Raw genomic sequence first — 25,164 nt, forward strand, 5'->3', positions numbered from 1 at the left:
CAATATTGAATATACTCAGTGACTGAATTAAGGGTCAAATACTCAAAACTGGTATAAAAAGCATCTTTACTGAACAACTTATAAAAAGGAAAACACATGTAATTTCAGGTCATTGAACAAATTACATTACCAATAGTGACAAGAACTCAGTAGAATGTTTGCCAAACATCTTGCTTGTCCACAAAGTATTCAGTGAAAAATATACCAAACAGGTCACATTACACAGGCAACCATTTAATGAAAGTCAATGTAAAAATTGCAATTATTTTTCTAACTGCTCTTTTCCCTGACAATTTTCCAATATGCATTAAGGACAAGGATTCCATCAATCACTTTTCAGTCTCAATCTCAGGTTCACTGTCTCCACTATCACTGTCTCTTCCAGGGTGTTCTGGCATTTTCCGATGTTCATCCATTTCATCCATATTCAATTCTTCCTTCATCATTTCTTCAGCATCTTCCTGCATGCCCTGACCTTCACCTTCTACTTCAGTCTCTTCAGTTTGAGTTGGTTCTGGTTCTTCAACCATGGCAGGTGGGGGCAGTAAATGCTGGAAGATTGAAAAAGGAAGGATTTAAGTTTTCACATTTTAGCTCGAACTGTTCATGTTATATTTAGAACCTTGCATTAGATAGCAATTTAACAACAAAAACTTCAAATTTAGAAGCCTTAATGATTTGTAAGGTCTTCATTCCTACATATAAATAAAATTTGAGTAATGGTCACACAATGGTCATTTTAGATACATTTTTTCCTGAAAAGAGGGTGTTAAGATCTCAGAACTTCCAATTCAAGGACAGAAAACACACTTCATTATCTCAAACAGTCAGAAAAGTAATAGGGTTATGGTAAATCCCTACTTGGAGCAATATGCATATTTCTACCCTAATCTCATTTGTTACCATTTCAAACTCTTAGATATGTTTAACTTGGTTTCTGAGTCTTTTAACAGGCCTGTCTTTAACAACTCATACCCGTAATTTCCCCTTGCAACATCTTATAGAATACTACTTGAACGTTATCTGTACTTACTCAAGTTTCATGCACAGCTGTAAATGTAGAACAATGCAAGTTTCACTAACAGTTAAAACAATGCTTCTTTTCACACAGTACTTCTGAAAAAGTAATTTAGTGGATTCAAAGTGTTCCGCTTACAACCAAAAAAGTAGTTTGCAAGACATTTTAAGCAGGAATGGTAGCCCAATAACACAATTGGAAAAAAAAATACCAGGAATACATGGAGATGAAGAGATGGATGAATGCTATACAACTCCAGGCTGTACAGAAACACTCATACTTCTTGCAGCCTGACATTACTTAATGACATGTTGAGTATTTCTTTACAATATTTTGGATTATTTTAATGAAATGCAATCTTGAAAAGCTTGATGACTGTTTAGTTTTGCTTTGCTCAAAAGGCAATTTTGCTTCACATGAAAAATGAGGTGTTTTAATTACAGTGAAGTCTTACCTTCAATTACATGATGCTAATTTTACAAATGTGCATAGGCAAATCTAGGAATCAATTATGATTACCAGCAGGGATATGAAAAACATTTTCTATAGACTTTGAAGTTTTCAGACTGGTGTCTATAATCCATCTGTGCACAGGAAAGTGTATTTCCAAACCAGAGATGTTTTCATTACAAAAATACATTCTTAATGCATGAGACAAATTCAAGACTTCTGTGATCCAGCTGGACTAACACTGTGCTTTGTGATGACTAATGTAAAGACTAGTGTAAAAGAAAAGGAAAAATATAATGTTGTATTTAATAGAAAAAAAGAAATTTAATGCCTGCTTTGGTTTTTTTCAGTAGTTCACTTCTCCTGCAAGGAGAACATGATTCATTGTCACAGTAGGAAAACAGCAGTTCTGTACCTAATTTTAGCTAGCAACGGACAAAACCAGGATGCCAAAAAGAAGAACAGGTATTAGCAGAAGGATCAGGTCCATATTTGATTAAGGTGTCAAGAAAACACTTTTTGGTAAAATTTAGATGCTACCATCTGCTTTTCAGGACATGTATACACTTACATCTTTTGACAGGGCTATTCATTTGTACCTAAATGTGGCCAACTGCACAATCTACTGAGTCTTCATCACATAACATTTTGCATGGTTGAAAGATTTCCAACTATATTAGACAAACTGGCTTCAAAGCAAGTCTTGTCATGTGCTTATCGGACTGGGTTTCTAAAAGAAGTGTGAGCTTCACTACTACTAAAAAAAATTACAGTAAGAATAAATTCCAGTAGTGTCCTCTTTCTATATCCCCTTTTCTTTATAGCACACAGATAATTACAGCTTTTCTCCATAATAGTGAGAAAGTATCCTGTCTATCAAGACAGCCTAGCAAAGGCTTTTTCTGGGTAACAAAATGCTTCAAATTTGGCTGATGCTTTCTCTCAGAAACAAAAATAAAATCCAGGAGTCACTGGGTAAGAACTGCAGAGAAAAAGAAATTTTCTACCTGGAACTCTGACAATCTGTAAAGAGGAAGTTTTGGGTTCTGATCTCTACTGATTACACTGTTCCTTATTAGATAAAACATGGAAGAGGAAGAAAAAAGGAAGAGGATGTGACAGAGACATCCTTGCATTAAGGAACAGAACCCAGACCTCACAGATAGTACCTAGACTATCTGTTCAAGGACAGAGCCATGCTCACACTCTCTTCCCACAGACAATTGATACAGAGTGAGTAGTGTCCTTTTACATCAATTTTGTCCACTTTTGGAAATCCTTCAGAAGAGCAATAACCAATAAGAAAAGTTCAGAGTACCATGAAAGAATAAATTATAGGTAACATAAACATGACAGACCCCACACATTGAGTGACAGCTGATACAGTTGAGGGCAGCATTTAGGACCATTCCCTTTTGGTTTAACTACTCCTAGGTTTTACAGATCCAAGTATGCTGAGTAAAGGCAGCTTTCTGCTCAGTATACTATCTAAGCTACCTTAATGCCCCACTCACTTTCCTAAGACTACAAAGGGTTTCTGCTGAGTTCTGAATTCTGCTTCAGGGATTAAATGCTGACAAAACTAGGTATGAAAGTGTCTACAACTGCTTCCAGCCCCTTGCAATTTTTCTTGGTGCTGAACTAGTGCTGAAAAATATTGCTCCACAACAAAAAACACTACCATTGCAAACCAGCCTGAATAGGGTGATTTAACAGGGTTAAAATGGTTTTAAGACATGATCTGGTCTTTCTCTTACAAAACATTATTGCATCATGCAGTGGTTATAATCCCACTAGCAGAAATCCCATACTTACCTGAAACATAACACACAAGTTTCCTTCAAATTAATACTGGACAAGCTAGTTCTTTAGTATTAATAGTATAGTATATAATGCTGTAATAGTATTAATAGTATAGTATAGTATAGTATATAATACTATAATAGAATAGTATTTTTGGCCCAGACAGAGCCACGTCTAGCACTTGCCTTCAATTACTGATAGGTTTGGGGCCTTAAACTGGGGCTTAAACCACTAGAAGATACAGATTTTGCTACTGCAACATTTTACGAGACCTCAATATTCTCACTCTCAGTCACAAACACTTCTTAAATTTTAAACATAACAGGAAGAGACTCAAATCTCAACAGCTTCTCATGCCATTTACTGAAAAATTAATTTTAATTGCACTCCAAAATTTAGAAGGTCCTTACCTGCTGATGGTGGCGTGTACTCTGTATCATGTGCATATACATATTGTACACAAAGTTAGCCATTTGAGGCATGTTCTTAATAACATGTATTTGGTGAGCTGGTCTTTCTCCATTCTAAGGAAGGGGAAAAAAGTTGACATTCAGCCAACAAAGCAAAACAACCATTATTCAAAGGTTATTTAACTATATCAGAAGTCACAAGCCCCAAGAAATTAAATTATGCTTTTCAAAGAAAAAAAATTTGCTGAATTCTTTGGAAAGTTAGGAAGCATAGGTCTCACATTTTGAGTAACTGGATTAAACACGATACTGCAGCCCAAAGAAGAAATTTCAAAAGGAGAGGCTGGGGTCTGATTCTTACTCCATAAAGAACATTTTGGACTCAAGTAATTTAACATATTAAAGGCACAAATAGTTTATGACCAGATTAGGATTTAGCCTACATGCCTGCTGCAGACCAGCTCCTTGCTCACACTCACTGTCCATGCTCATTGGATTCTTTTTGCACAGTTGATCTGAAAGTTTCAACTGAAAGGGCTCCCTCCCAAACTTGTCAACAGCATTTAAGACCAGGGAAAGATCTGTAACTGAATTTTAGGTGCATGCAGGCATCCCTTCTCAAAGCTTCAGGAAGCAGAGCAGATATGCTCCTTTGTTTCTTCATTCAGCATCCTGCTCTGTGTGCCCTGTGCTTAGATTCTAAACACAAACCTTTCCCTAGTGCAGTATTACAAATTAGGTTTTTGTACTTATGAACTCAGCTCAGGAGCAAAACTCCTGCATAATGGAACCAATTTATAGAGAAAAAAAATTAATTTGTAATCCTGAATTTTTCAATTACATGTAATTTTACCTCTTTAAATGAGAAATAACATTACTTTATTTCATAGCAAGACCAAAAATACGCAAACACTAAAAAACTCTCTCTTGATCACAATAGAAAAAAAATACTGAATCATTCACACAGGCAGAACTCAGGAAAGAGCAGGCACAACAGTTATACTGATAATTAAGTTTTGTGGAAACATTTATTAAAACCAGCTGCTGCATACCATGATAAAAGATAACTCTAAGGAGTTATTAGTAGAATCATAGAATCGTTAAGGTTGGAAAAGACCTCTAAAACCAACAAAATCCAATCAAGTGGCACTCTTGAGTTCACCATTAAACCATATTCTCAAGTACCACATCCACACCTTTGTTGTAATACTTCCAGGGATGGTGATTCCATCATTTCCCTGGGCAGCCTGGTCAATGCCAAGAAGCAGATGCACCAGTTTAGCAGAGAAAACAATTCCACCTCTTACAGCCCACTCAAGAAAAGTGAGCCAACACAAACACCCATTATAGATACCAAAATCCAGTGCAGCTGTTCCTACCGGTCTTGTTGTTGGAAAACATTCTGTGGGAACGATGTGGAGGTGAAGTGGTCGAGCCGTGAGTTGGCTGAAAGCTGGGGTTAGTTCAAAACAGTTCTGAAATAGTGACACCCTTGCAACGATATAAAGTCCAAGTCTGGCTCTTGACATGGCAACAACTAATCGTCGGACATCCCTGCAGAAAACAAAATCAATCATGTTCTTTTCACTGATGACACACTTGCAATAAAACTAACTAGAAGTACACAAGAGTCTCTATTAAAGGAAATATAAAATCATCTGCCAAAATCCTACCTTGTCTTTAGGTTTTTTCCCTACATATTGTTTCAGTAACTACCAAATCTGAGTACCATTATATAGAATCATAAATATATTGGTTTACTGTATCAGTAACACTATGACAAACTACCCTCTACTATTTTCCTACACCTCAGAAGTAAAGTTGAGAGTAAACATTGAGAACAAATGCCAATAGCATTTCTGTACCTGAATGAGTAAAGATTAATTTGACAGCTTATCTACCTACCTAAGATTAGACAAGTCTTCTTCCACCTCATCCCAAATCACAAGTGCAAACATTTAAAACTATACATAATAATGCAACTTATGCAATGATCAAAGACTTCCAATGCAAAATAAATAAAAATCTCACTTACAGGAAGGGATCTATGAGCAAATTTAAGCCTGCATTTGCTAAACAAATATTACAGTCCTATCATTCTACTAGGAATGAAATCAAGTTCAGCCTACCTGCAATAATAAACTACGTATAGGGTAAGAGCCATTAGAAAAGGATAAAGTGGCTGTGAAGAGGGAACCAGACAGTTATAAAAGAAAGTGTGTCTGAACTTCATTATATACATAGCATTGAACTTAATTTCTGCTACATATTCAAATAATAGAACACTTTTCTATAATGTACTATAAATGTTTCTGCACCTGATACAGAGTACTTCTATGGCCCTACAAGATGTTCTTACATACCTAAGGTGGCCTACAGCTTTGGTACGCACTAGTGAAAGGAGAATATAATCGTTTTGTTGACCTTGAAATCTGTCCACAGTTGTCACCTAGAGAATGAAAAAAATAAGAAAAAACCTCCATAGGTTAAGCTATGCCATTTCAATTGAAACATGACACCAAAATTTTAACATCAACTATGGACTGAGATGGCAGTAAACAAAAAGAGAAAAGAAAATGCTTTAACTGATTTAGTTGGCTTCTAACAAAAAGCCTGGGTTTTTTTCTGGAAAATATTGGGAGGAGGTTTTGTCTGACTGTATACTGCTTCTTTTACTTTTTTTTTTTTTTAATTCAGACAGCTAGCAGTGGGGTGCCAATACCAAAAGATTATGGAAAGCCATTAGCTTTGTAATACAGTTTTAACCTGCAGAATTAGCACCATTTATAACTATATTCTTTATTTGTTTCTTCAGATTCCTGATCATACATTCTATCAAATAATTTTGGTGGATCTTTCTAAAGACGTGATTTTGGGGATTGATGTTTTTATTGAGGACAAAATAAAAAACAAAAAAAGAGTTATTCTGTCCCACATAGCCTGTAGTCTTTTCATCTTTACCGACTTCACTCCATCACATTATCAACCGGCAAAACCAAGGGCACTAATCTATGAAATTCCATAGAATGTAGGTTCATAAATATGTGGTTAAACAGGGAGTACTTCCACAGACAGCTGCTTAAGTATAGCTTAAATTAGCCTGATTTACAAGATGACAATTTAAAAACACAGAAACCAGAGCTACTCCAACAACTGACACATTTTCAGAGCCACCTTGTTTGGTCGTCCGATCAGTGGATTATTTCCACATCGCTGATTAATGACATCACGGATCAGGTGTTTCTGTCCATTGTATGTTGTCAGGATACTTATCCTGTCTGCAGGATAACCAAGCAGGCACATATACATGAAGATTGCCACAACATACTCTGCTTCACCAAGATTCTAAAGTTTAAAATGAGAGAAAAAACAAGAAAAAAAAAGACCAAAAAAGGGTTATCCAACTTGTAAGGTTAGAAAGAATAACACCTGTGACACTGTCATGTACTTAGACAAATATTTTAGTGCTCAGAAAAATGTCCCAAATCTGATGTTTCTTCATTCACTTCATACAAGCCATTTTGAAAGAATAAAAGAACCACAAGTAGGTTTAATACCTTCATTCTGATTACTTTTCAGCTAACTGCTGAAAATATCTACATCAGTATTTTTGTTAGGCACTGACTGAAACTTTGGCATAGTTACTCAAAAATTCCAAACAGTCACCCAAAAAGCTACAATGATTCACTCTCCAGTAAACAGAAAGTAAGAACTGGAATAAATAAAGTCCTTTCAAGTATTAATTAGGAGACAGACATCTGGATTATCAAATGCAGTTATTTCCACTGCAGGCCATACTATTCAATTACAAATTACCAGCTGTTATTTTGTACATTGTAACTTTCTCTTTCTGTCATTACCTTGTAAGTCTGTCCCAGAGTACCACTCTTGTGGCTACAGGAAGCTTTGTTCTATTTCCAGACTAAAGTTATTCATAGCCTGTTTAAATCCATTTTCTGTCAACAAAAATTATCTTTCAGGTTAAAAAGTTGTTCTCAAATGCTGACATTTACTCCTGCTCTATTTATACAAGGAATTTTATCCCCACTTGGCATATGTCTGAATACCAGCCTCATTTATTTTTTCTTACTAAGTGGGCTCTGCATTACTTGGAAAATGCAGTTGCCAGACATATCGAACACCTGTGGGTGTAAAGCTATTCTACAAATTTTAATCCCCTTTAACTCTGGAAAGAAAAGCCCAAATTCACAAAGAGAAGTAATACATGGGAGCAATCTGTTATCTCATGACAAACCATGCAATGCCACCAACAGTCTCTGTTAAACATCATTCAATTATCAAGATCACAAAAATAAGTAATAGTAGGAAGTATTAGAAGAGTTTGCACATGAAAGTACTGGTATAATGAGAAGTGTGTTCTTAATCCTCTTTAGCCAAAGAGTGGTCTAAAGCACTGCTCACACTCCCAATTATCAGGCAGTCCTTTCAGCTGTTGGTGTTCCACTGGACAACTTTTTACTACCTCTGTGTTACAGTTTCAAAAACAAAATCAAAAGAAACTCTCCAAACAATTCTGTCCTCAAGTTAGCAAGGGGATAAAGTGGATTATGACTCACTATTGCTTTCTCCTCTAACAGCACACTAATTTGTATTGAAAACGTATTGAGAGGAGCCCAAGCAAAACCTACGAATATACTTCATACCTTTTTAAAAACATAGATTAGCATAAGTCTCAGTGATCTTCTGAGGGAGAAATGAACATGAATACTATCATCATTAAGTATATAGTGTGTTTCCATAACATTAAGCAAAATATAAGGTGTTAATTCCACGTTTTAATTAAACTCCTTAACTTGCACAGCAATCCAGCTCTAACTCTTCCAAAGCTCAAGTTTGGTATTTTAGGCACCATAGTTTGTTTCTCCACTGTTTTTAAAACACGAAAAATAAAAGGAGTGAAAATACAAGCATCTCATTACAAGTGTAAAATATTTTCCTAATTTAAGAGAAATGGATAGAGACTGTTCTTGATGTCTTATTTTCAAAATTTATTTGAAAGTTTGAAAACTTAGTTGAGAAACTCCAAGGTTTTTTGGTTATTTACTTCATCCACAATGTCTCTATATCTCTTATGTACATTACTAACAGTACTGTTTTTTTCTTTTATGTATAGTCATTTTAGCTTTCCTACATAGAGATCAAATCCACACAGAGTCTCTTCAAACTCAAGTATGTGCTACCGGGCAGACTTCAATTCTTCACGTCCAGGGGAAGTGCCAGTGTTTATTTCACTATCATGGCAACACAACTGAATTACTATGGACTTTAATTTGCCTTAGGTCAAAATGACATTTTGTAGTGAATTACACCGTCTCATTCCTCCCGTAAAATGAGAAAATAGATATCAAAGTCATTCACTGAGCAAAAACCTCAACATAATATGTTTTGATTTTCAAAATTCAAAACTCATTAAAAGGAGGAAAAAATCATACACATGACCCAATTAATTAAGAACATGATTTAAACGTCAGTTTACTGTATTTTGGTAAGTCTGTCTTCACTGCAGATCTAGTAAGTGCTATTGAGATTAATAAATTACACATGTAGTATTTCCCTTACCTGATAGAAATAAGGATTGGGTTCAGACTCTCCCACACCATTGAAGTCTTCTACATTGATAAGCTGGAAGTCATACAAAAAGCCAGCATTGGCTGTTCTGAACTCCGGCAGAAGCTGCACGTGAGGCAGGTTACCCAGGTTCTTGTAACGCCAGTTGTAGAGGTTACATAAACTGTTCAAACCACACAGACACAAACCTCAAAGCATGAGTTAGTTACAGCAGGTTCTTGAACTCAAATTCAAAATAGTTCAGATGCATTTAAGCATAGTGCTTCCGTAGGTTTTCAGTGAAAAGAGTAATTTTGCTAGGCAGCCTTAACTGATATAAATATGAAAATACCTGAACAATCTATTTAGCAATATTATTTTTAGGTTGTGATTCTGTTTTGTTCTCTCTCACAGAAAACTTCAGATGCCACGTCAGCATGGCATACTCAGCTTTAAGTCTGTTCCACTTAATCAATGTACAAATTTTGCAAGAATTCTGGTGAAAATTTTCACAGGTAACAAAACTTAAGGAATATTAATGCTTCTTTACAAAACAGAAGTAACAAGGAAAAATGTATTTTCTGCTTTAACTGTGGTAAAGCTTCTTACAGTAAAAAGAAATTGATTTCTTTATTTTGTGTAGTGCCAAGTACTAACACAAGACATGAACGGAAACAAAAAAAAACTACCTAATTCTGAATGACCTCTGGTATTCATAGGGACAGTAATACTAACAAAATGCCTCATTCACAAATGCACAACAATATCCAGGCCAGATTAAGAAGCAGATAGTTCATGGGGAAGCTACCTGTGATCCAAAAAGACAAAGCATAGGAAGGTATGGACAAAAAATCCTTGATCAAGAAATTACTTGCAAAGTTAAGGACTTCTTCTGCTCTCTTATCACTAAGAAGTTCACTAAGGTTTTGCAAAATAAACTTTATGTTCCATCACATTCAGATAAAATTTTCATTTTAAAAATCATACTGAACTATTGCTCATAAGACTAGAAAATATTCTAGATTGCCAACATTTCCTACATGAAAAAAATGAAGTTATCCTTCATATTGTTCACTAAATTTTATGTCTAAAATAAAGATTTAAAACTATACCTAGTGTAGCAAGATTTTATATGGAGTAATTTTCTCTTAATTGGTTTTATTTTTCCTTTATTTAAATTACCACAGTAAAAGGACAAATACATAGATAAGAAAGAAAAACTATTTCACTACAGAGATGCAATATCTCCTTTAACATAAAACCAGCTTTATGTTCTTGCACAGACAACCTCAATGTGTCCAATCTCTGGATGCATCTCTGCTGAAATACTACAGAAAAACCATCCTTTTATAGACTTTAAAGGAATTATTATATATTCAATGCTAAATAAACCAAATCTTTATTTAACTTTGAATATATTAAATGTTAGTTTAGAAAAGAAAGCTTTAGTAAAGTCTCAGCTGTTAAAAAACTCTAAACACTTAAGTAAATTCCTTTAAATATGATTTTCATTACTCATGCAACAGCGAGTGCTACAATGTAAAAACAACAATTAAGAAACTAATCTGATTGCATTTCAGCAAAGTAAAATCTGCCTCCTAGTCTAAACTGAAACAAATGGAACAAAACAACTATATTCCAGTTTTACAAACTCCTATCCTAACAATAAAAAACAGTTTCCAAAACTGTATGTGCCCTTCTCCCATTTTTAACCTGTTACTTTCTTACAAGCTAGACAAGCAATTTTCTGTCTTACCTTGCTCTTGCTCTTCCTTGTGCATCCAAATCAACAGTTGGCACTCCAACACGAACAAACCGTGTAAAAAGAGACTGTTCCATGTTGGAGTATTTTTGAAAAGCCATGTTCTTAATGACTGGTGGCAATTGATGATGGTCACCAATCATAATCCACCGCTTCAAACGACTGAATCCATCCTGGGGGTTCTAGAATTGAACAATTACACTGTTGCAACTATTACAATATAATCAAGGCACTCAAAACACATTAATTGCTAAATTGTCTGCCTTTGTCTAAGCCGTTAAATATTTGTTTTTAAGCTACATTGAACTGTAGTCTTTCTAAAGACTATTAGCTTCCATCCAATCAGTGCAGTATTGTAAGTAAAGTCTCTTTTCTTATAAAACAACAAGTACCTTTATCTACCAAAATTAGAAGAGAAATATTGGAATAAGTATTACATTACTTTAAAAACCAAAAGAACATTGTCAAAGAACAAAAGGAAGAACCGCAATTACAGATGCGACAGTACTAAAAAAACCTGACTACTACATAGTAATCTCTATGTAGTAGTGTCCTTTGAGCTTTAATTTTTTGGATTCTGAGGTACTAATTATGAAGCATCTGCTTTGGAGAAGACCAGGCATTCTATATAGTTGTTCTGTACTTATCAGCCATTTTAATCTCGGACAAAGAGCCCCCCAAAAAATGCAGTTTCAAAAGACTTCTCACTGCATTGCAAGTGGGGAAATCAAGTACTGCTACTCTGGAAGCCTAGATCCTTAGCTTTTGTTAAAATAAAAATCCACTCAACTTCCAAGGACTATTTGGATGGCTTGTGTAAATAAAGTCATAGAATATCCTCCACAATATGCCTCTATGAAACGGTCTACTTTAGTTACACAAATTTTTCAGTTTCTGCATTTCTCACATATACCTGTTTTCCTTCACCTGCCAAATGCATCTGGTTATTCAATGCTCCTTCAAAAGTTTGAAAAACAAAAACTGTAAGATGCTCACTTCACTAAATAAAATTCCATAATCAATGTGTAAGTTCTTACTGTTCACTAAAATAGCAAATAACAGTTCTAGGTTACTTTCTGCACACAATATTTTTACTTTTAAAATTCAATATTATTCAAGAACACAGAGTCTTATTTATAATGTTTTTAAAAATGTCTTTTATATTTCAAGTCTAACCTGCAACAGGAGAGGTATAAAGGTTTCTATCTCCAGAATCTGAGCAGACTCTTCCATTAAGATGTTGTCATACTGAGAAAAAAAAGTCCATACTGAGAAAGAAATATCCATAAACACAGTAATACAAATGAACATTTTTATTCAGCCTACCAAAAGAAAGCATCTACTACTCATTCAGTTTTTACTGGTGGGACAGTTAAAGCAGGATTTCACCTTATAGGCAAAATATCAGTATTACCAAATGGGCAATGGCAGATGTCTCTGTACCAGTGAGGGCTTACATCTAGATGGAATCCATGACTGATTTACTTTACATAATTCCTATATGCCATAACCACAAGAGAAAAGCTTTGTGCAGTGGAGCAAACTTATTGGTATCTTTGCAATGAAGCTAAAGAGGAGCCATTTTGTGATCCAATACAGTGCATGATCAGTGAAAAATAATACTAAAAGAATTACTGGTGGCTGGCTTTTGTCAGAAAAAAGACGACTAAATTAATAGTTACAGTTATCACTACAGTGAAAGAAACATTGTATCATAATCCTTTTTCCTCAAATTGTTAACTTTTTAGGTAAAAAAAAGTTCTATAGGCCATGTTTTTCAATCCAGTTCTGCCTTTATTTTATTAATCCTATCACTGCTGTTTATCATGTAATATGGCAAAACGAACTTTTTCTAAAATGCCCTATATTAAGCATTTTTTGTATATACAGTAACTTAAAAGTGATTTAATCTTTTACTTACAGAAGTTATATTTTTCTTCAGTAAAATATAATTAAAATTAAAATATTGAAACATTCTAGTAAAAAAGATGCAACTCAACTTAGCTGCGAAGATTTGGGCAGATAAAAAGGTTCATATGGGGTGGGAGACAGGGGATAATCAACACCAAAATCACATAGTACAATAACACTAATCATTACTTTGAAACCTAATTCGACCAGGTCACGTCGTTTCAGAGCAGCATGAGTACAAGTCATGGCAATGATTTTTGCTTCTTTCACCAACAGGTATTTGGATCTATCCAGGCCACTGCGGAGAAGTTCAAATGCTCTGAATTCCTGTGGAGGACAAAAGTCTTGAAAGTCAGAATATAAAAAAAATAGAGCTCATAAAATGTATCCATTTAAATTGTCTGGCCATCTTCTTAATACAATTAAACAAGAAAGTTATGATGGCATCTACCGTTAACCATCCCATCTGAATAATTTATTGTGTTTTATAGGTTTAGCATATTTCGAAAAACAGTTTTGTGAAAACCATTAAAGGATTCTTCCAATCTGTATGCATACATAAATTTGCAGACAATCATTCAATTAATTCTGAGGAAACCTCTCCGAATCCCTCAGAATTTTGTTTTACTGTATCTTCTTGTTTCCTACTTTACTGCATCGTAACATCACACCACATTCAGTATCAGAAAGACCATTACAGTTAATATAATCAAATGATACACAAATCACCTTTACCTTAACTTTTGAAGTCCTCTCAAGCAATTCTGGCAAAACCAGAAGATAATCTGTAAAGTTACTTCTAGGTAATCTGATTAAAGGCAATTCACTGTAAATACAAAGACCCTGTGAGGATCAGAGGAGCAGTGATAGGTGTACCAACCCTTGTAATGTCATCAGTGAAAACAGAACATGCAGAACAGCTGCTCCCCAAGATCCAGCTTAAAGAGAACTGGAGCCGTGCCCCTGTTGTGAAACATATTACTCAAAGGTGGAAATTCTCACCTTGCAAGCTAGTGAAGCTGCCTAGACATATATATTTCTTCTAGAATATTGAGAAAATGAGAATTCTGGAACTATATAAAGTATTTCTACTGGACTAGCCAGATCCACTTGCCTTTAACAGTTACATGTCTTACCTCAAGCTGAGTGAATATTTTCTTAATATGTCTAAAACACCCTTCAGCAATTTCCATATCTTCTTCATATGATTTGCCTTTGAAAACTGGCTGAGGAGCATTTGCAAAATACTGGTGAAAAGGAAAGAGACTGGAGATATCTGCAACATCTGGCAGCTTTCCACCTTTGACTTTCACTTTGCTGATATACTCCTCCCAACGAGACATTACCTATGACAAAGCAAAGTGGTTTTATAAGGTTTTTGGCAATGTATAGGCTTGCATACGTAGCATTAAAAAGTATTATCACAAAAGTTAGGTATGTCTTAGCTAGCATTTGACCTTGTGACAGGATGACATTTTTAAATTTGTGGCGGGTTGAGTTTGGCTGGCTGCTAGACTCCCACCCAGTTTCTCTCACTTTCCCTCTTTAACAGGACAGTGGGAGAAAGTAAGATGGAAAAGCTTATGGGTTGTGACAAAGACAGGGAGATTGCTTAGCAAGTAGCATCACAGGCAAAAGACTCAGGGAAAATTAATTTCATTTATTGCTAATTAAAAACAGAGTAAGATGGTGAACAACACAGACAAAACCAAAACCACCTTTCTTCTCCACTCCCTCTTTCTTCCCAGGCTTAATTTCATTGTCAATTTTTTACCTCCTCCCCACCCTGAGCAGTGTAGAAATAATGATGCTGTCAGTCAAGTCCGCAAGACCACACCCCTGCCACCCTTTCCTCCTCACACTTCTTCCCTGCTCCAGCATGGGATTTGGACAGGCTGCAGCTTCCTTCAGGATATATCCACTTGCTCAGCATAGGGTACTCCATAGGCTGCAGAGTGGGTATTTGCTCTGACACAGCCTCTCCCTGGGCTGCAGGTGGAAAATGTGCTTTATCACGGTTGTCTCCATAATTTATTGGGGAAGCTATGCTCTGGTGCCTGGAGGACCTCCAGTCCCTTTATTTCCTCTGACCTGGATGTACATGGTTGTTTCTCACATTCCCCTCTCTGCCCTCAGCTGCTGCAGAGTGGTTTCTGACATCTTCCTAAAGAAGTTTTCACAGAGGCATCACCAGTGCTGCTGTTGGACTCAGCTTTGGTGAGCAGTGGGTCTGTTGGAGCTGGCTGTGTCCAGCACAGGGCAGTCCCTGTTTTCTCAGAGGTCATGCCTACAGCCTGCTACCAAAACCTTGCCACATAAACCCAATACAGAAAAAAACTTCTTTATTATCTCCACTTACACTAGTTTGATTTAAATACCAAGAGGGATTCATTTAGGAGGAAACTGAACTACAAGATCAGCTCTAGCAGTCCTCCTAGCGCTCATCAACATCTAATGTCCATTTAATGTTAAGGTCCACACTACATCTAGCCCAAAGTAACTTCCGTAAAAACATACAGAGTGTGTGCATTCAATCCTAAATACCACTCTATAAGTATCCTTACACAACACTTAATTGCAAGTGTAGACCACATCACTGAAAAATACATGGAGAGGAAATGAGGGATATACACCATACAAAAAAAAAAAATTCACCATTTTATACACTGCACATTTGATTTCACATTGACATTTAATGCTGTAAAAGCCTCCTATCAGGACCATCAAGTAGCTGCTCCAATGCTTGCCCAAAATACAAAGAAGCCCACAGATTTTCCTATCTGAAGGAGAAGCTTCAGGTTAGAATCTTTGCCAGGATTCATGAAGGGCAACAATGACTTGGCAAGTCAGCAGTCAGGATTTAAAACAATAGCAACACAAGCAAGTCATGTTGCAATTTTAAGTTTAGCTGTTATTGTATTGTGAATCACCAAGGAAAATCCTTTTTGTTTTCACTCCCAAGTCTGAAAAATTCACTGTCATTTTTACAAAATGTTTCGTAACGTATTTAGGTCATACAGTCTCTGCAAAAGTATTTCAGTCCTTACTTGGTATAAGAAAAAGTGGCCAGCTGTTTCACAAGTGTAAGAAACATCTCCTGGGACTCCAAGACTCTCTTGTAGTCGCCCAACTTCTCGTAGAAGTTCAAGTCTTCGAGCCAGCACATAATTAACTCTTCCATACCTACAAAATGGATTAAATATAACATAATTTTTATTTAACTCAAAACAGTATTTAATTATCATAATGAGAGATCACAAAAACTCCAGCACCCCCTGCAAAAACCCCACAACTAAAACCCTGTTCCAAAACCTAAGAATTTGCTACATGCTGACTATTCCTATCAGTTGAGATGTAACAATTCACAAAGCCAAGCTTATGAGAAATAAAATTCTCACAGTAGTGCAGCCTACCTTCAAATATACTTCTCAACCTTTAACCCTCCCTCCCAAACTGCCAGAACTCATCGCACTTACAGAAATACCCCATAGGTCTGGATTTACCTTGGGAAAGCATGAAAACAGACAACATAGCGTGTCTGGAAGAAAACTCCTTTTAATGATGAACATTACTGTTCAAGGAATATACTAAGCTATGGATACTACTAAGAAATCTGCAATGGCACAATTTCACTAAGTTATGGCTAACAAATTTCTTGAATAATTTGACTACGTGAAGGCATTCAATTTAAAAGAAAAAAGTCACAAGGTATGTATTTTGCTAAATACTGAACTATGTACATGTGGGTAGCTTCTAGTGACTATATATAATTTTTACTACAGCTTTTGAAGTCAAAGTATTGCTATGATAATCCAGTACTGGACAGTTCAGATATTTCCAGTGCACAACCATTATATCCCGCTTACATTTATGAATGTGTGTAATCCTACTGACGTCAATTGGACTAACATGTGACAAACATACAAATATTTAGAAGAACAGGTTCCTAAGTCTTTGTATTGATACAGAGTTCATAGCTTTCCTTACGTCTGTATACTTTAAAATGTGTTATCAGGGACATAAGCAACTTCAAGATTAAGTAGTATTTGAAGAATTCAAAGCAGAAAGTTTAATTTCATATTTATTAATGCAAGAATCACCATGACAGCAGAAGTGAGTATCGTATTTGTATAAAAACACTGCAACTCCAAAAATCTGCCTTATTATTCTAATTTCACTCACAGATTAATTCTACGAAAGGTGTAAGGGCCCAAAAATATAATTAACTATTATTCAAGCAGTTGAGTTTGTGAACAAGCAACTGCCTGTTTCTGCCTTTAGATGCTCAAGGAAGCACAGTTTCTGTACACAGTAAGAACCAAAATTACTACACCTTGTTTTGAAAACTAGTGCACCCTGTGTTGCTGGGATTCACTAATATCAGAAGGGTAAAACTTGTCAAACACAGCTGATTTGCATGGGAGGCAGAGTGGATTCAACAGAGACATCTTGCTGCCACGTTTATACAAGTGAGTTTATCATTAACATCTTTCTCACCTGCTGAAATCTTTCTCTGTCTCTAATTCCTCTTCTCCATGACCCAGACGCAGAAGGTGACGCTCATCAATGTCTAGAGCCATGATTTTTTCGAACAGCTGGTTCAAAGCCTAAAGATTGACAAGAACAGGAGAAAAGGTAGTTTTTAGAAGTTCAGAGGCTCTTGCAGGGGAAAACTGAGGAATTACTAGTAGAGTAAGCTAGGAGATTAGGCCTATTTTAGTATCAATGGAAGCCAAAACAAACAAAGTTAATACTGAAACTCCTAATCTTGACAACAGGGAAATTAGCCTACTAACATTCTTTTATTTGCATACTTTATATAACATTTGATTTCACAATTTTAAAATTTAACTCTATCACATAGTTAACTTAGTTGATAAGCTATCAATTTACAAATCTGTCTCACAACACCAATTTTTGTATGATGACGTTAAACAATTTAACATTTACTGTAAATTAGAAAAGTATGATCTGATACTGACTGCCAGATGCTGTGACTCTGTTCCATTTGGATAAATAGATTTTGCCTAATGAACTTCTAGGTGTGCTACATGTTCTGCCTTGAGCTCTTCAGCTCTCTAATGACTTACCATCAACTGCCAAATTCAGTGTATTTCAAAGGAGCAAGTTTGTAAGCATTGGATCATCAGGTTTTGAAACTAAGGATAAACATAAGCAAGCTCCACTTCCAGCTGCAAGTCAAGTAAACATCTTAAAGTGCAGCTTCAAGGCATAGGTAAGATACACTGCTGAGATACAGTTTACTTCCCAAGGTAAAATTTCAAGTTAATGTTCTCATGAAAGTCTTGCTTGGTAAGAAGAGTCTTCTCCCTGCCTCAAAGTATTTCCTTCTTTTTATCCTCAATGGTCATGTTCACAACCTTTTCTCCCAACTTCAATCTGTCACTCTTCTGCAACCCATTGCAGACTGGCCTATATTATTCCAGGCGGTAACTCCTCACCAAAATGATATCCCCTCCACCATTCTTTGATCTTGCTTTGATGAAAAAAGATGAAATGTTTTCCAATGGTATGTTCAGTTAACATAACTCATTACTGAGACAGGACGGGCTAATGAGGGAAACCAAGAAAGAGCTGACCCTGGTTTCCAAACAAATCATTCCAAATCAGATGCAGATTTCATAGAATCACAGAATATGTTGTGTTGGAAGAGACCCACAAGGATCATAAAGTCCAACTCCTGGCCCTGCACATGATACCCCAAGAGTCACATCATGTGCCAGAGTGCATTGTCCAAACTTGAACTCAGTCAGGCTGGTGCTGTGACCACTTCCCTGGGGAGGCTGTTCCAGTGCCCAACCACCCTCTGGTTGAAGAACCTTGTCCTGATATCCAACCTAAACCTCCCCTGACACAACTTGAGGCCATTCCTTCAGGTCCTGTCACTGGTCACCACAAAGAGATCAGTGCCTGTCCTCTTCCCCTCACAGGAAGCTGTAACTGCAATGAGGTCTCTCCTCAGTCTCCTCCAGGCTGAACAGACCAACTGACCTGAGCTGTTCCTCATATGGCTTTGTTCAAGGCCCTGCACCATCTTTGCTGCCCTCCTTTGGACACTGTCTAACAGCTTAATGTCTTTTTTACATTGTGGCACCTAAAACTGCACACAGGACTCAAGGTGAGGTTGCTCCAGTGCAGAGTAGAGTGGGAAAATTAAGAGTAAGATTCTTTAAGACTTTTAACATTTTTATTATTATTTTATATATGCTTGAGAATTAGCAGTTAGACTCAATCTCTTATAAATGGGAAGTAAACATTCAGCTGAAGAGGCCTTTCCTTAGGATCATGAAGCATAGAGCAACCAGTGTCTGAGAAAGCTAATCAGCAAAAATTTGGCATGCATGCAATGAATCTGGAGCAGAGACTTTTTCAAAATACTTACTAATTTTTACCTCCAACCAGTTAAACACATTGAAATTTTCTGATAAACTGTTTAGAACTACATACCTGAAATTCAAAATTTAATTTATCATTACGAAACTGGCAAAACTGCACATAAGCTGACTCAAGTTTCCACTGTTAAAAGACAAATGCAATTCCCAAACTACTGATCTCAATTATTACTGTTCTTCTAGATTGTAATTACAGGAAAATTTCACACATGATTGATACTTTACCTGATTAGAGTGGGTAACTATAAGAGTTCGTTGTTCTGGGAAATTATGATAAAGATTGGATATTATCTGGACTGCTACATCAGTTTTTCCTGTGCCAGGTGGACCCACCACCTAAAATCAAACACACACACAAATAAAAATCAATACACAATTTATCAGAATACTGCACAATTAAAAAAAAAATAAAAATAGAGTCAGCTGTGGAAGAAAAAAGCCAGAACAACCTCACAAGACACTGACATTATACAACACTTCCTAGCTTTGGAAGACCAAATACAACATTATTGCAAAAGACTCCTTCAGACTATCTTGGCAGACTCCTGACTAAAAGGAATATGGTAATCCAGCACATGAAGTACTAATGGGTTTTACAATCCATGAAAACACACCTCCTCAGAAAAATAAGCTAGTTTAGACTCAGAACAGGCTAAAGATGGGGGAAACAGTGAAAAGATAATTGAGACACACAATTGAAAATGAACAAGGTGAGACAGACATAAAGGACAGGGGAAAAAAAAAAAAAGAGTTCATGCCTTTTATTTACACAGAAATCTACAACTGATCATACAAATATACAGTAATAGTTAATGTTTTCATAGGCTCAATTCCACAAACACGCCAAAATTGACACCTCAGACATTTTAAAGTTATCCAAGTATTATAAAGCATCTAAAAATAATTTGTTCAAGATTAAGAAGCACAGGTCTTCATAGCAGTCTTCATAAGCATCTACAAATAAAATTACAAATTGCTATGAAATCATTCTTGCTTTAAAGACTTTCCAACCACTGCAAAAGTAAATTCAGTTGTTGTGGAAAGCCCTCAGCCACTGAAACACGGGATACAGAGATATGCATTACCACATGATTTTGTGAAGATGGGACGATGTTGAAGCTTTGAATGTTAATCTTTTGTGTCTTTAAACGATTAATAGAAATTACCTCAGCAAGGCTACAGAAAGGGGCATTACTAGTATTTCACTGAATGTACCTAAAGCCAGAATTAAATAAGTAAGAGTATAGAATCCTTAAAAATATTCTTACCATACTTAAAAATATTCTTACCATTGTTAGTCCAGGCTGCATTCCTGCACGGATGGCTTCAATCTGAGTATGGGTAAATTGAATAGTATTGCTGCAACAAAGCAAAACAAGATCAGATAATTGACAGATTTTGCTAACAGTTTTGACAAAAGCAACTGGTTTAACAACTTTTATTTCAATTAACTGGTTATATCTTTCCTGTACTACACACTTGTAAACTTTTGCATAAATTATATCAGCATTACAACTATCTTTTTTATAGATACAAAATCTTGTTGTTTCTAAGCAAGATAGTAAATCATGTTGTCCATGTGACAGCAAATTCATCCCATCTACGACTGTTTGTCTTTAGTTATTATTTGCAGAGAATGATGTAAAATTTTTTAGACGTGACTTTCCTAATATTCAAAATCCTGAGACAAAAACCACTAAAAGACACTATTTCTCACTGTTCTTCAAGGGACTTTTTTAACAGATAGGGGATAATAGAATATTTTGATTTAAATATAAACCAAACCACTCTCTTTTCTGAAAATGAACTGCTATGCATGTGTTATCATTTTTAAATAAGTCCCCATCCATTTTTTACCGTTTTGGTTGATTATATGGATATGGTCCCCTGTTTGGAATTACATGAGGCTCCACAATCAGTGTTTTAGCTTCTTCAGGGTTTTCTTCATTTCCGTCCTCTTTTCTTTTCGTTCCTTTTTCTTTTCCTCCCTTCATTGGGAAAGTTATCCTGTAACACATTATTTAAAGTTACAGTTCAACATGTTCCCTATGACACAGACTGTCTTAGAAAGTGATAGAGAAATATTTTCTCACTATTAAGACAAACTTCACACAAAAGGGAAACAGGTGCTGCAAATGACAAAGTTTTAATAAAGAGGATAAAGAAAAGAAATTCCAAATAAATTGATGAAGCTGATTAAACAAAATATGTCAAAAGCACTCTTTTCACAGATGCAAAAGCCAGGATCAGTGCTGAGAGCCAGCTAGAAACTTAAGAAGCTTGTAAGTAAAAATGGAAGGGACAGGAGAGGAGTTATCATAGAACATAAATTATGTCATCATTGAATATAAACTATGTCAGTGTTCTAAACTGTTCCAACAGATGAAGCCTTTTATCCTCCCATTTCAATTTTTTCATAGCCTTCTGTACATATTAGCAAGCTTCTCTAATTCAGAAACAAATCACAGGTGAAGGAATTCCAATGCCTACCTGAATATCTCAAGACAAACACACAGATACTTATAACAATAATAATCTCTTACAAGACAAATGTAGCAGTAGGAAGAGCAATAGCTCTTCATAAAGAGCAGTATCTCTCTTAATATATGAACTGAAAATGAACAATAGGTCATCCAGGAAAACTGTGTGTGAGATCTTTCTGATACCTTCAGACTATTTTTATATCATTATATAGTGTTAGTTAGAATTATACACAAATTCTCCATGCAGTGTTTCCAAAAAAAGCTTGAGAGATTACCTCCCTGCTTTTCAAGATTCAATTAAGCCATGATAAAAGCTGACTGGGGCAGGGGAAAGCCATCCTTTCCCTTCACAGATTTATTCCTTCAAAATGAAAAGATGTTGTTTCTACAGCTGAAAAAACTGTTCTCTAACACTGTCCACTGTGAAACTTAATAGTTGAAGATGAAGGAAGTGCATCAAGAGGGACAGAACTGTGAAGTCTAAAAATGCTGAACAACAGCACCACTGAAACAAAATGAGTAAATCTCATTTAGCTGCCACAAAGGTAGGCACCCTATTTCAGAAATCATTTATAAAAATAAGCAATATGAGATTTCAGACTTAATCCCTTGTGTTGATTGGTGTTTCCAAAAGCTCAGATTTTAACTGATGTTGAAATTGCTGTTTCCAGCTTGTTTTAATGAGACATGTACGGAAACGATATAATTAAAATTCTCTAGGCTGACCATGAGGAGGTTAGATATCATAATACTATGTGTCTTGATTCTATCTCATAGTTTTGTTTTTTCCATATATTCCATAGGCTTATCTACAAGCAATGCTCTGATGCAATTTTGTACAGAAAAGAACAGAAGCTGGTACTGGGTCTAACTGCAGTACAGTTAACTCTGCCATGTAAATATATAAATCTTAACATATCTCCATGTTTTCTTAAGAGAAAGAGCATCTCGCTTCAACCCCTGAACGTAACTCCACCTGAAAACACATTTCAGCAAGAATATCAGATCAGAAGTACTTGAAATATTGAGATCACCTGAAGGGGGGTACATGCAGAACTGGATTGTCAACAGTGACTTTAACATTGTATCCAGGAAAGCTAGCTTTTAAGTGATCAATGGACAGGAATGTGTCATTAAAATCCAGTGTTGCAATCTGATTTGGCATTTTCGAATAGTGTGCACTACTTGGGTCTCCATATCCAAGAATGATATCATGCAGCCAGTCAGGAACCACACAATCTGTATTCATCAAATTCCTAATAGTTTCCAGAAGAGCCTGAAAATGACAAAAAACAGAAAAAATAGGATTGAAGAGACTGACTTTTTACCAGGTAAAAATCATACTGAAGATCAATCAAATCTGTTCTAAGATGATAGAATAGAATTCTTTAATTGACAGTGGTTGGTTAGATTGAGTTAATATATACACAGTGTACATATGCAACAAAACACCAGTACCAAAGCACAGACTTCTTAAGCTAAGAGCTAGTAAAGATGACCATAATCATCAGTAAAGTTTTCATTCCAGAACGCTCACAGGAGGGGAGAAATAAAGCATAGAAGACCCTCATGCATCTTAAGGTTTCCTCTTACATGCCTATAAATTTCATCTCTGCAGTCAGCTTAAGCTTCCCTTCAAACACTTGCTTTTCACACACAAATTAATTTATCTATTAATCTGTGCTTATGTCAGTTTTCTCTCCTTTCCCCTCTTGTGAAAACACCAATGCTCCAGACCCCGGACTTGCACAGAGGGTGTGCTTTTTGACTATGAGGCAGCTGAGCTTTAGCCTTCCGGTTCAAGGGCTACTTTAGTGTCAAGTCTTCAACAACTGCCTCACTTGGATACCATGTATCTGCCCTTCAGCAGCAACAGGAACACAGGATACCAGACCTGCACTGATTTCCAGATTCTCCAACTTCCCATGCCACCAAACATGGACACAAATGGATAGCAAACACAGTGCAGCAGCAGTCCACAGCAGAATATAATGCAGAACCTCCAAATGCCAATCTTGTAAAAGAACAATCAGTCAAATCAAATACAGAATTTTATTCTGATATTCTACATTTACATATTCATCTCCAAAGGGTAGGATCCTCTGCCTTTTTCTTGCTTGTGTTGTATCATTCAAGGAATCACACAATGTGATTATCCCTGCTTAGTCAACCTTTACTAAGGTCCTGATTCTTCCCCTCTGTGTACAGTCCTGGGCTTCTCAGGACAAGAGACACAGACATACTGGAATGAGTCCAGCAAATAGCCACTAAGATGATTAAGGGATTGGAGAATCTGTTGTATGAGAGGCTGAGAGAGCTGAGACTGTTTAGGCTCAAGAAGACAAAACTCAAGGGGCAGTGGAGAATTTTATCAGTTTGTATTAAAAAAAAGGTAACAGGAAGAAACAAGATCAGTGGAATGAGAGAGGGACTAGGGGCAATGGACACACATTGAGATACAGAAAATTCGAACTAAATACATCAAAATGTTTTTACTGTAGCAGTAATAGAACAGGTTGTCTAGACTGGTTATGTAGTCTTCATCACTGGACATATCCAATTCCAACTGTACAAAAACACAAGATCTTGACCAACTTGCTCTAGCTGACTGCTTTAAACAGGGCTTGGACTAAATTATCTCCAAAGGTCCCTCCAACCTCAGCCATTCTCTGAATCTGTTCCTTCCAATCACAATCATGCTGTAGGTTCTGTGATGGCCCTGTAAAGTTACCAAGTTGAAGGCATCATAGCACTTATGAAGCCTGAAAGTCCTGCAATTACTTCAAAGATATATGGATGGATGAGTCCCATATTAACTAAGAATATTGGCATTTTTGTTGCAAATATAGATTAAGTACTTCTCGCTTTAACATATATTAAGCACAGCATAAGATGTTTGTGCTATAAAAGCACAAAGAAATGAAATAATGCTGCTTTTTCAGGTAGTGTTTCTAAATCTAGTGATCAGTTTCCAAGACGAAGCATAAGAAATATGTCTTAACAGCTAATGTGCTGCTTCTGCATCACAAAAACTTTGCTTCAGCTTTTCAAAAAGTAATTTCTATGCATGTAAAAACAGTAAGATTCGTTCTTGTAAGAACTAACACAGCTGACCAATTGTAGTGACATAGTGGTGTCACCTCCAGCAAACAGACTGCATTTGCACTTTCTCTCCTGTCTCATCTGCTTAATTTACAAGGACTGCACAAGAGTTCTCTTGTCTTCTCTTCTACAAGCTCAGCTTTAAACCTTTAAACTTCAAGCTGCCTTCTATCTGCTCCATACACTGTCTACACTAATCACAGCATCATCTTGTTTTCTTTTATCCTGCTGAAGTTAGAGAGGT

The 25,164-nt window shown here is 36.1% G+C and overlaps 1 protein-coding gene across 1 annotated transcript in view; it reads right to left on the minus strand.

Moving 5' to 3' along the window:
- Positions 1 to 49: 49 nt before the first annotated feature.
- AQR (aquarius intron-binding spliceosomal factor) overlaps positions 50 to 25,164 on the minus strand; it is a 50,145-nt gene continuing 25,030 nt past the window's right edge. The window contains exons 20-35 of the mRNA XM_085061998.1: positions 22,853 to 23,094; positions 21,193 to 21,342; positions 20,625 to 20,694; positions 19,561 to 19,671; positions 17,420 to 17,529; positions 15,970 to 16,105; positions 14,059 to 14,268; positions 13,112 to 13,249; positions 12,188 to 12,259; positions 11,006 to 11,193; positions 9,262 to 9,433; positions 6,856 to 7,026; positions 6,045 to 6,130; positions 5,061 to 5,235; positions 3,682 to 3,795; positions 50 to 551 (exon numbers count right to left, since the gene is read on the minus strand). Coding sequence (XP_084918124.1) covers positions 330 to 551; positions 3,682 to 3,795; positions 5,061 to 5,235; positions 6,045 to 6,130; positions 6,856 to 7,026; positions 9,262 to 9,433; positions 11,006 to 11,193; positions 12,188 to 12,259; positions 13,112 to 13,249; positions 14,059 to 14,268; positions 15,970 to 16,105; positions 17,420 to 17,529; positions 19,561 to 19,671; positions 20,625 to 20,694; positions 21,193 to 21,342; positions 22,853 to 23,094 — 2,367 coding nt within the window. The 3' untranslated portion in view covers positions 50 to 329. The remainder of the gene's footprint in view (positions 552 to 3,681; positions 3,796 to 5,060; positions 5,236 to 6,044; positions 6,131 to 6,855; positions 7,027 to 9,261; positions 9,434 to 11,005; positions 11,194 to 12,187; positions 12,260 to 13,111; positions 13,250 to 14,058; positions 14,269 to 15,969; positions 16,106 to 17,419; positions 17,530 to 19,560; positions 19,672 to 20,624; positions 20,695 to 21,192; positions 21,343 to 22,852; positions 23,095 to 25,164) is intronic.

This window comes from Lichenostomus cassidix, chromosome 5 (assembly GCF_008360975.1).
Source record: "Lichenostomus cassidix isolate B80296 chromosome 5, HeHo_3.0, whole genome shotgun sequence".
Lineage (NCBI taxonomy): Eukaryota > Metazoa > Chordata > Aves > Passeriformes > Meliphagidae > Lichenostomus > Lichenostomus cassidix.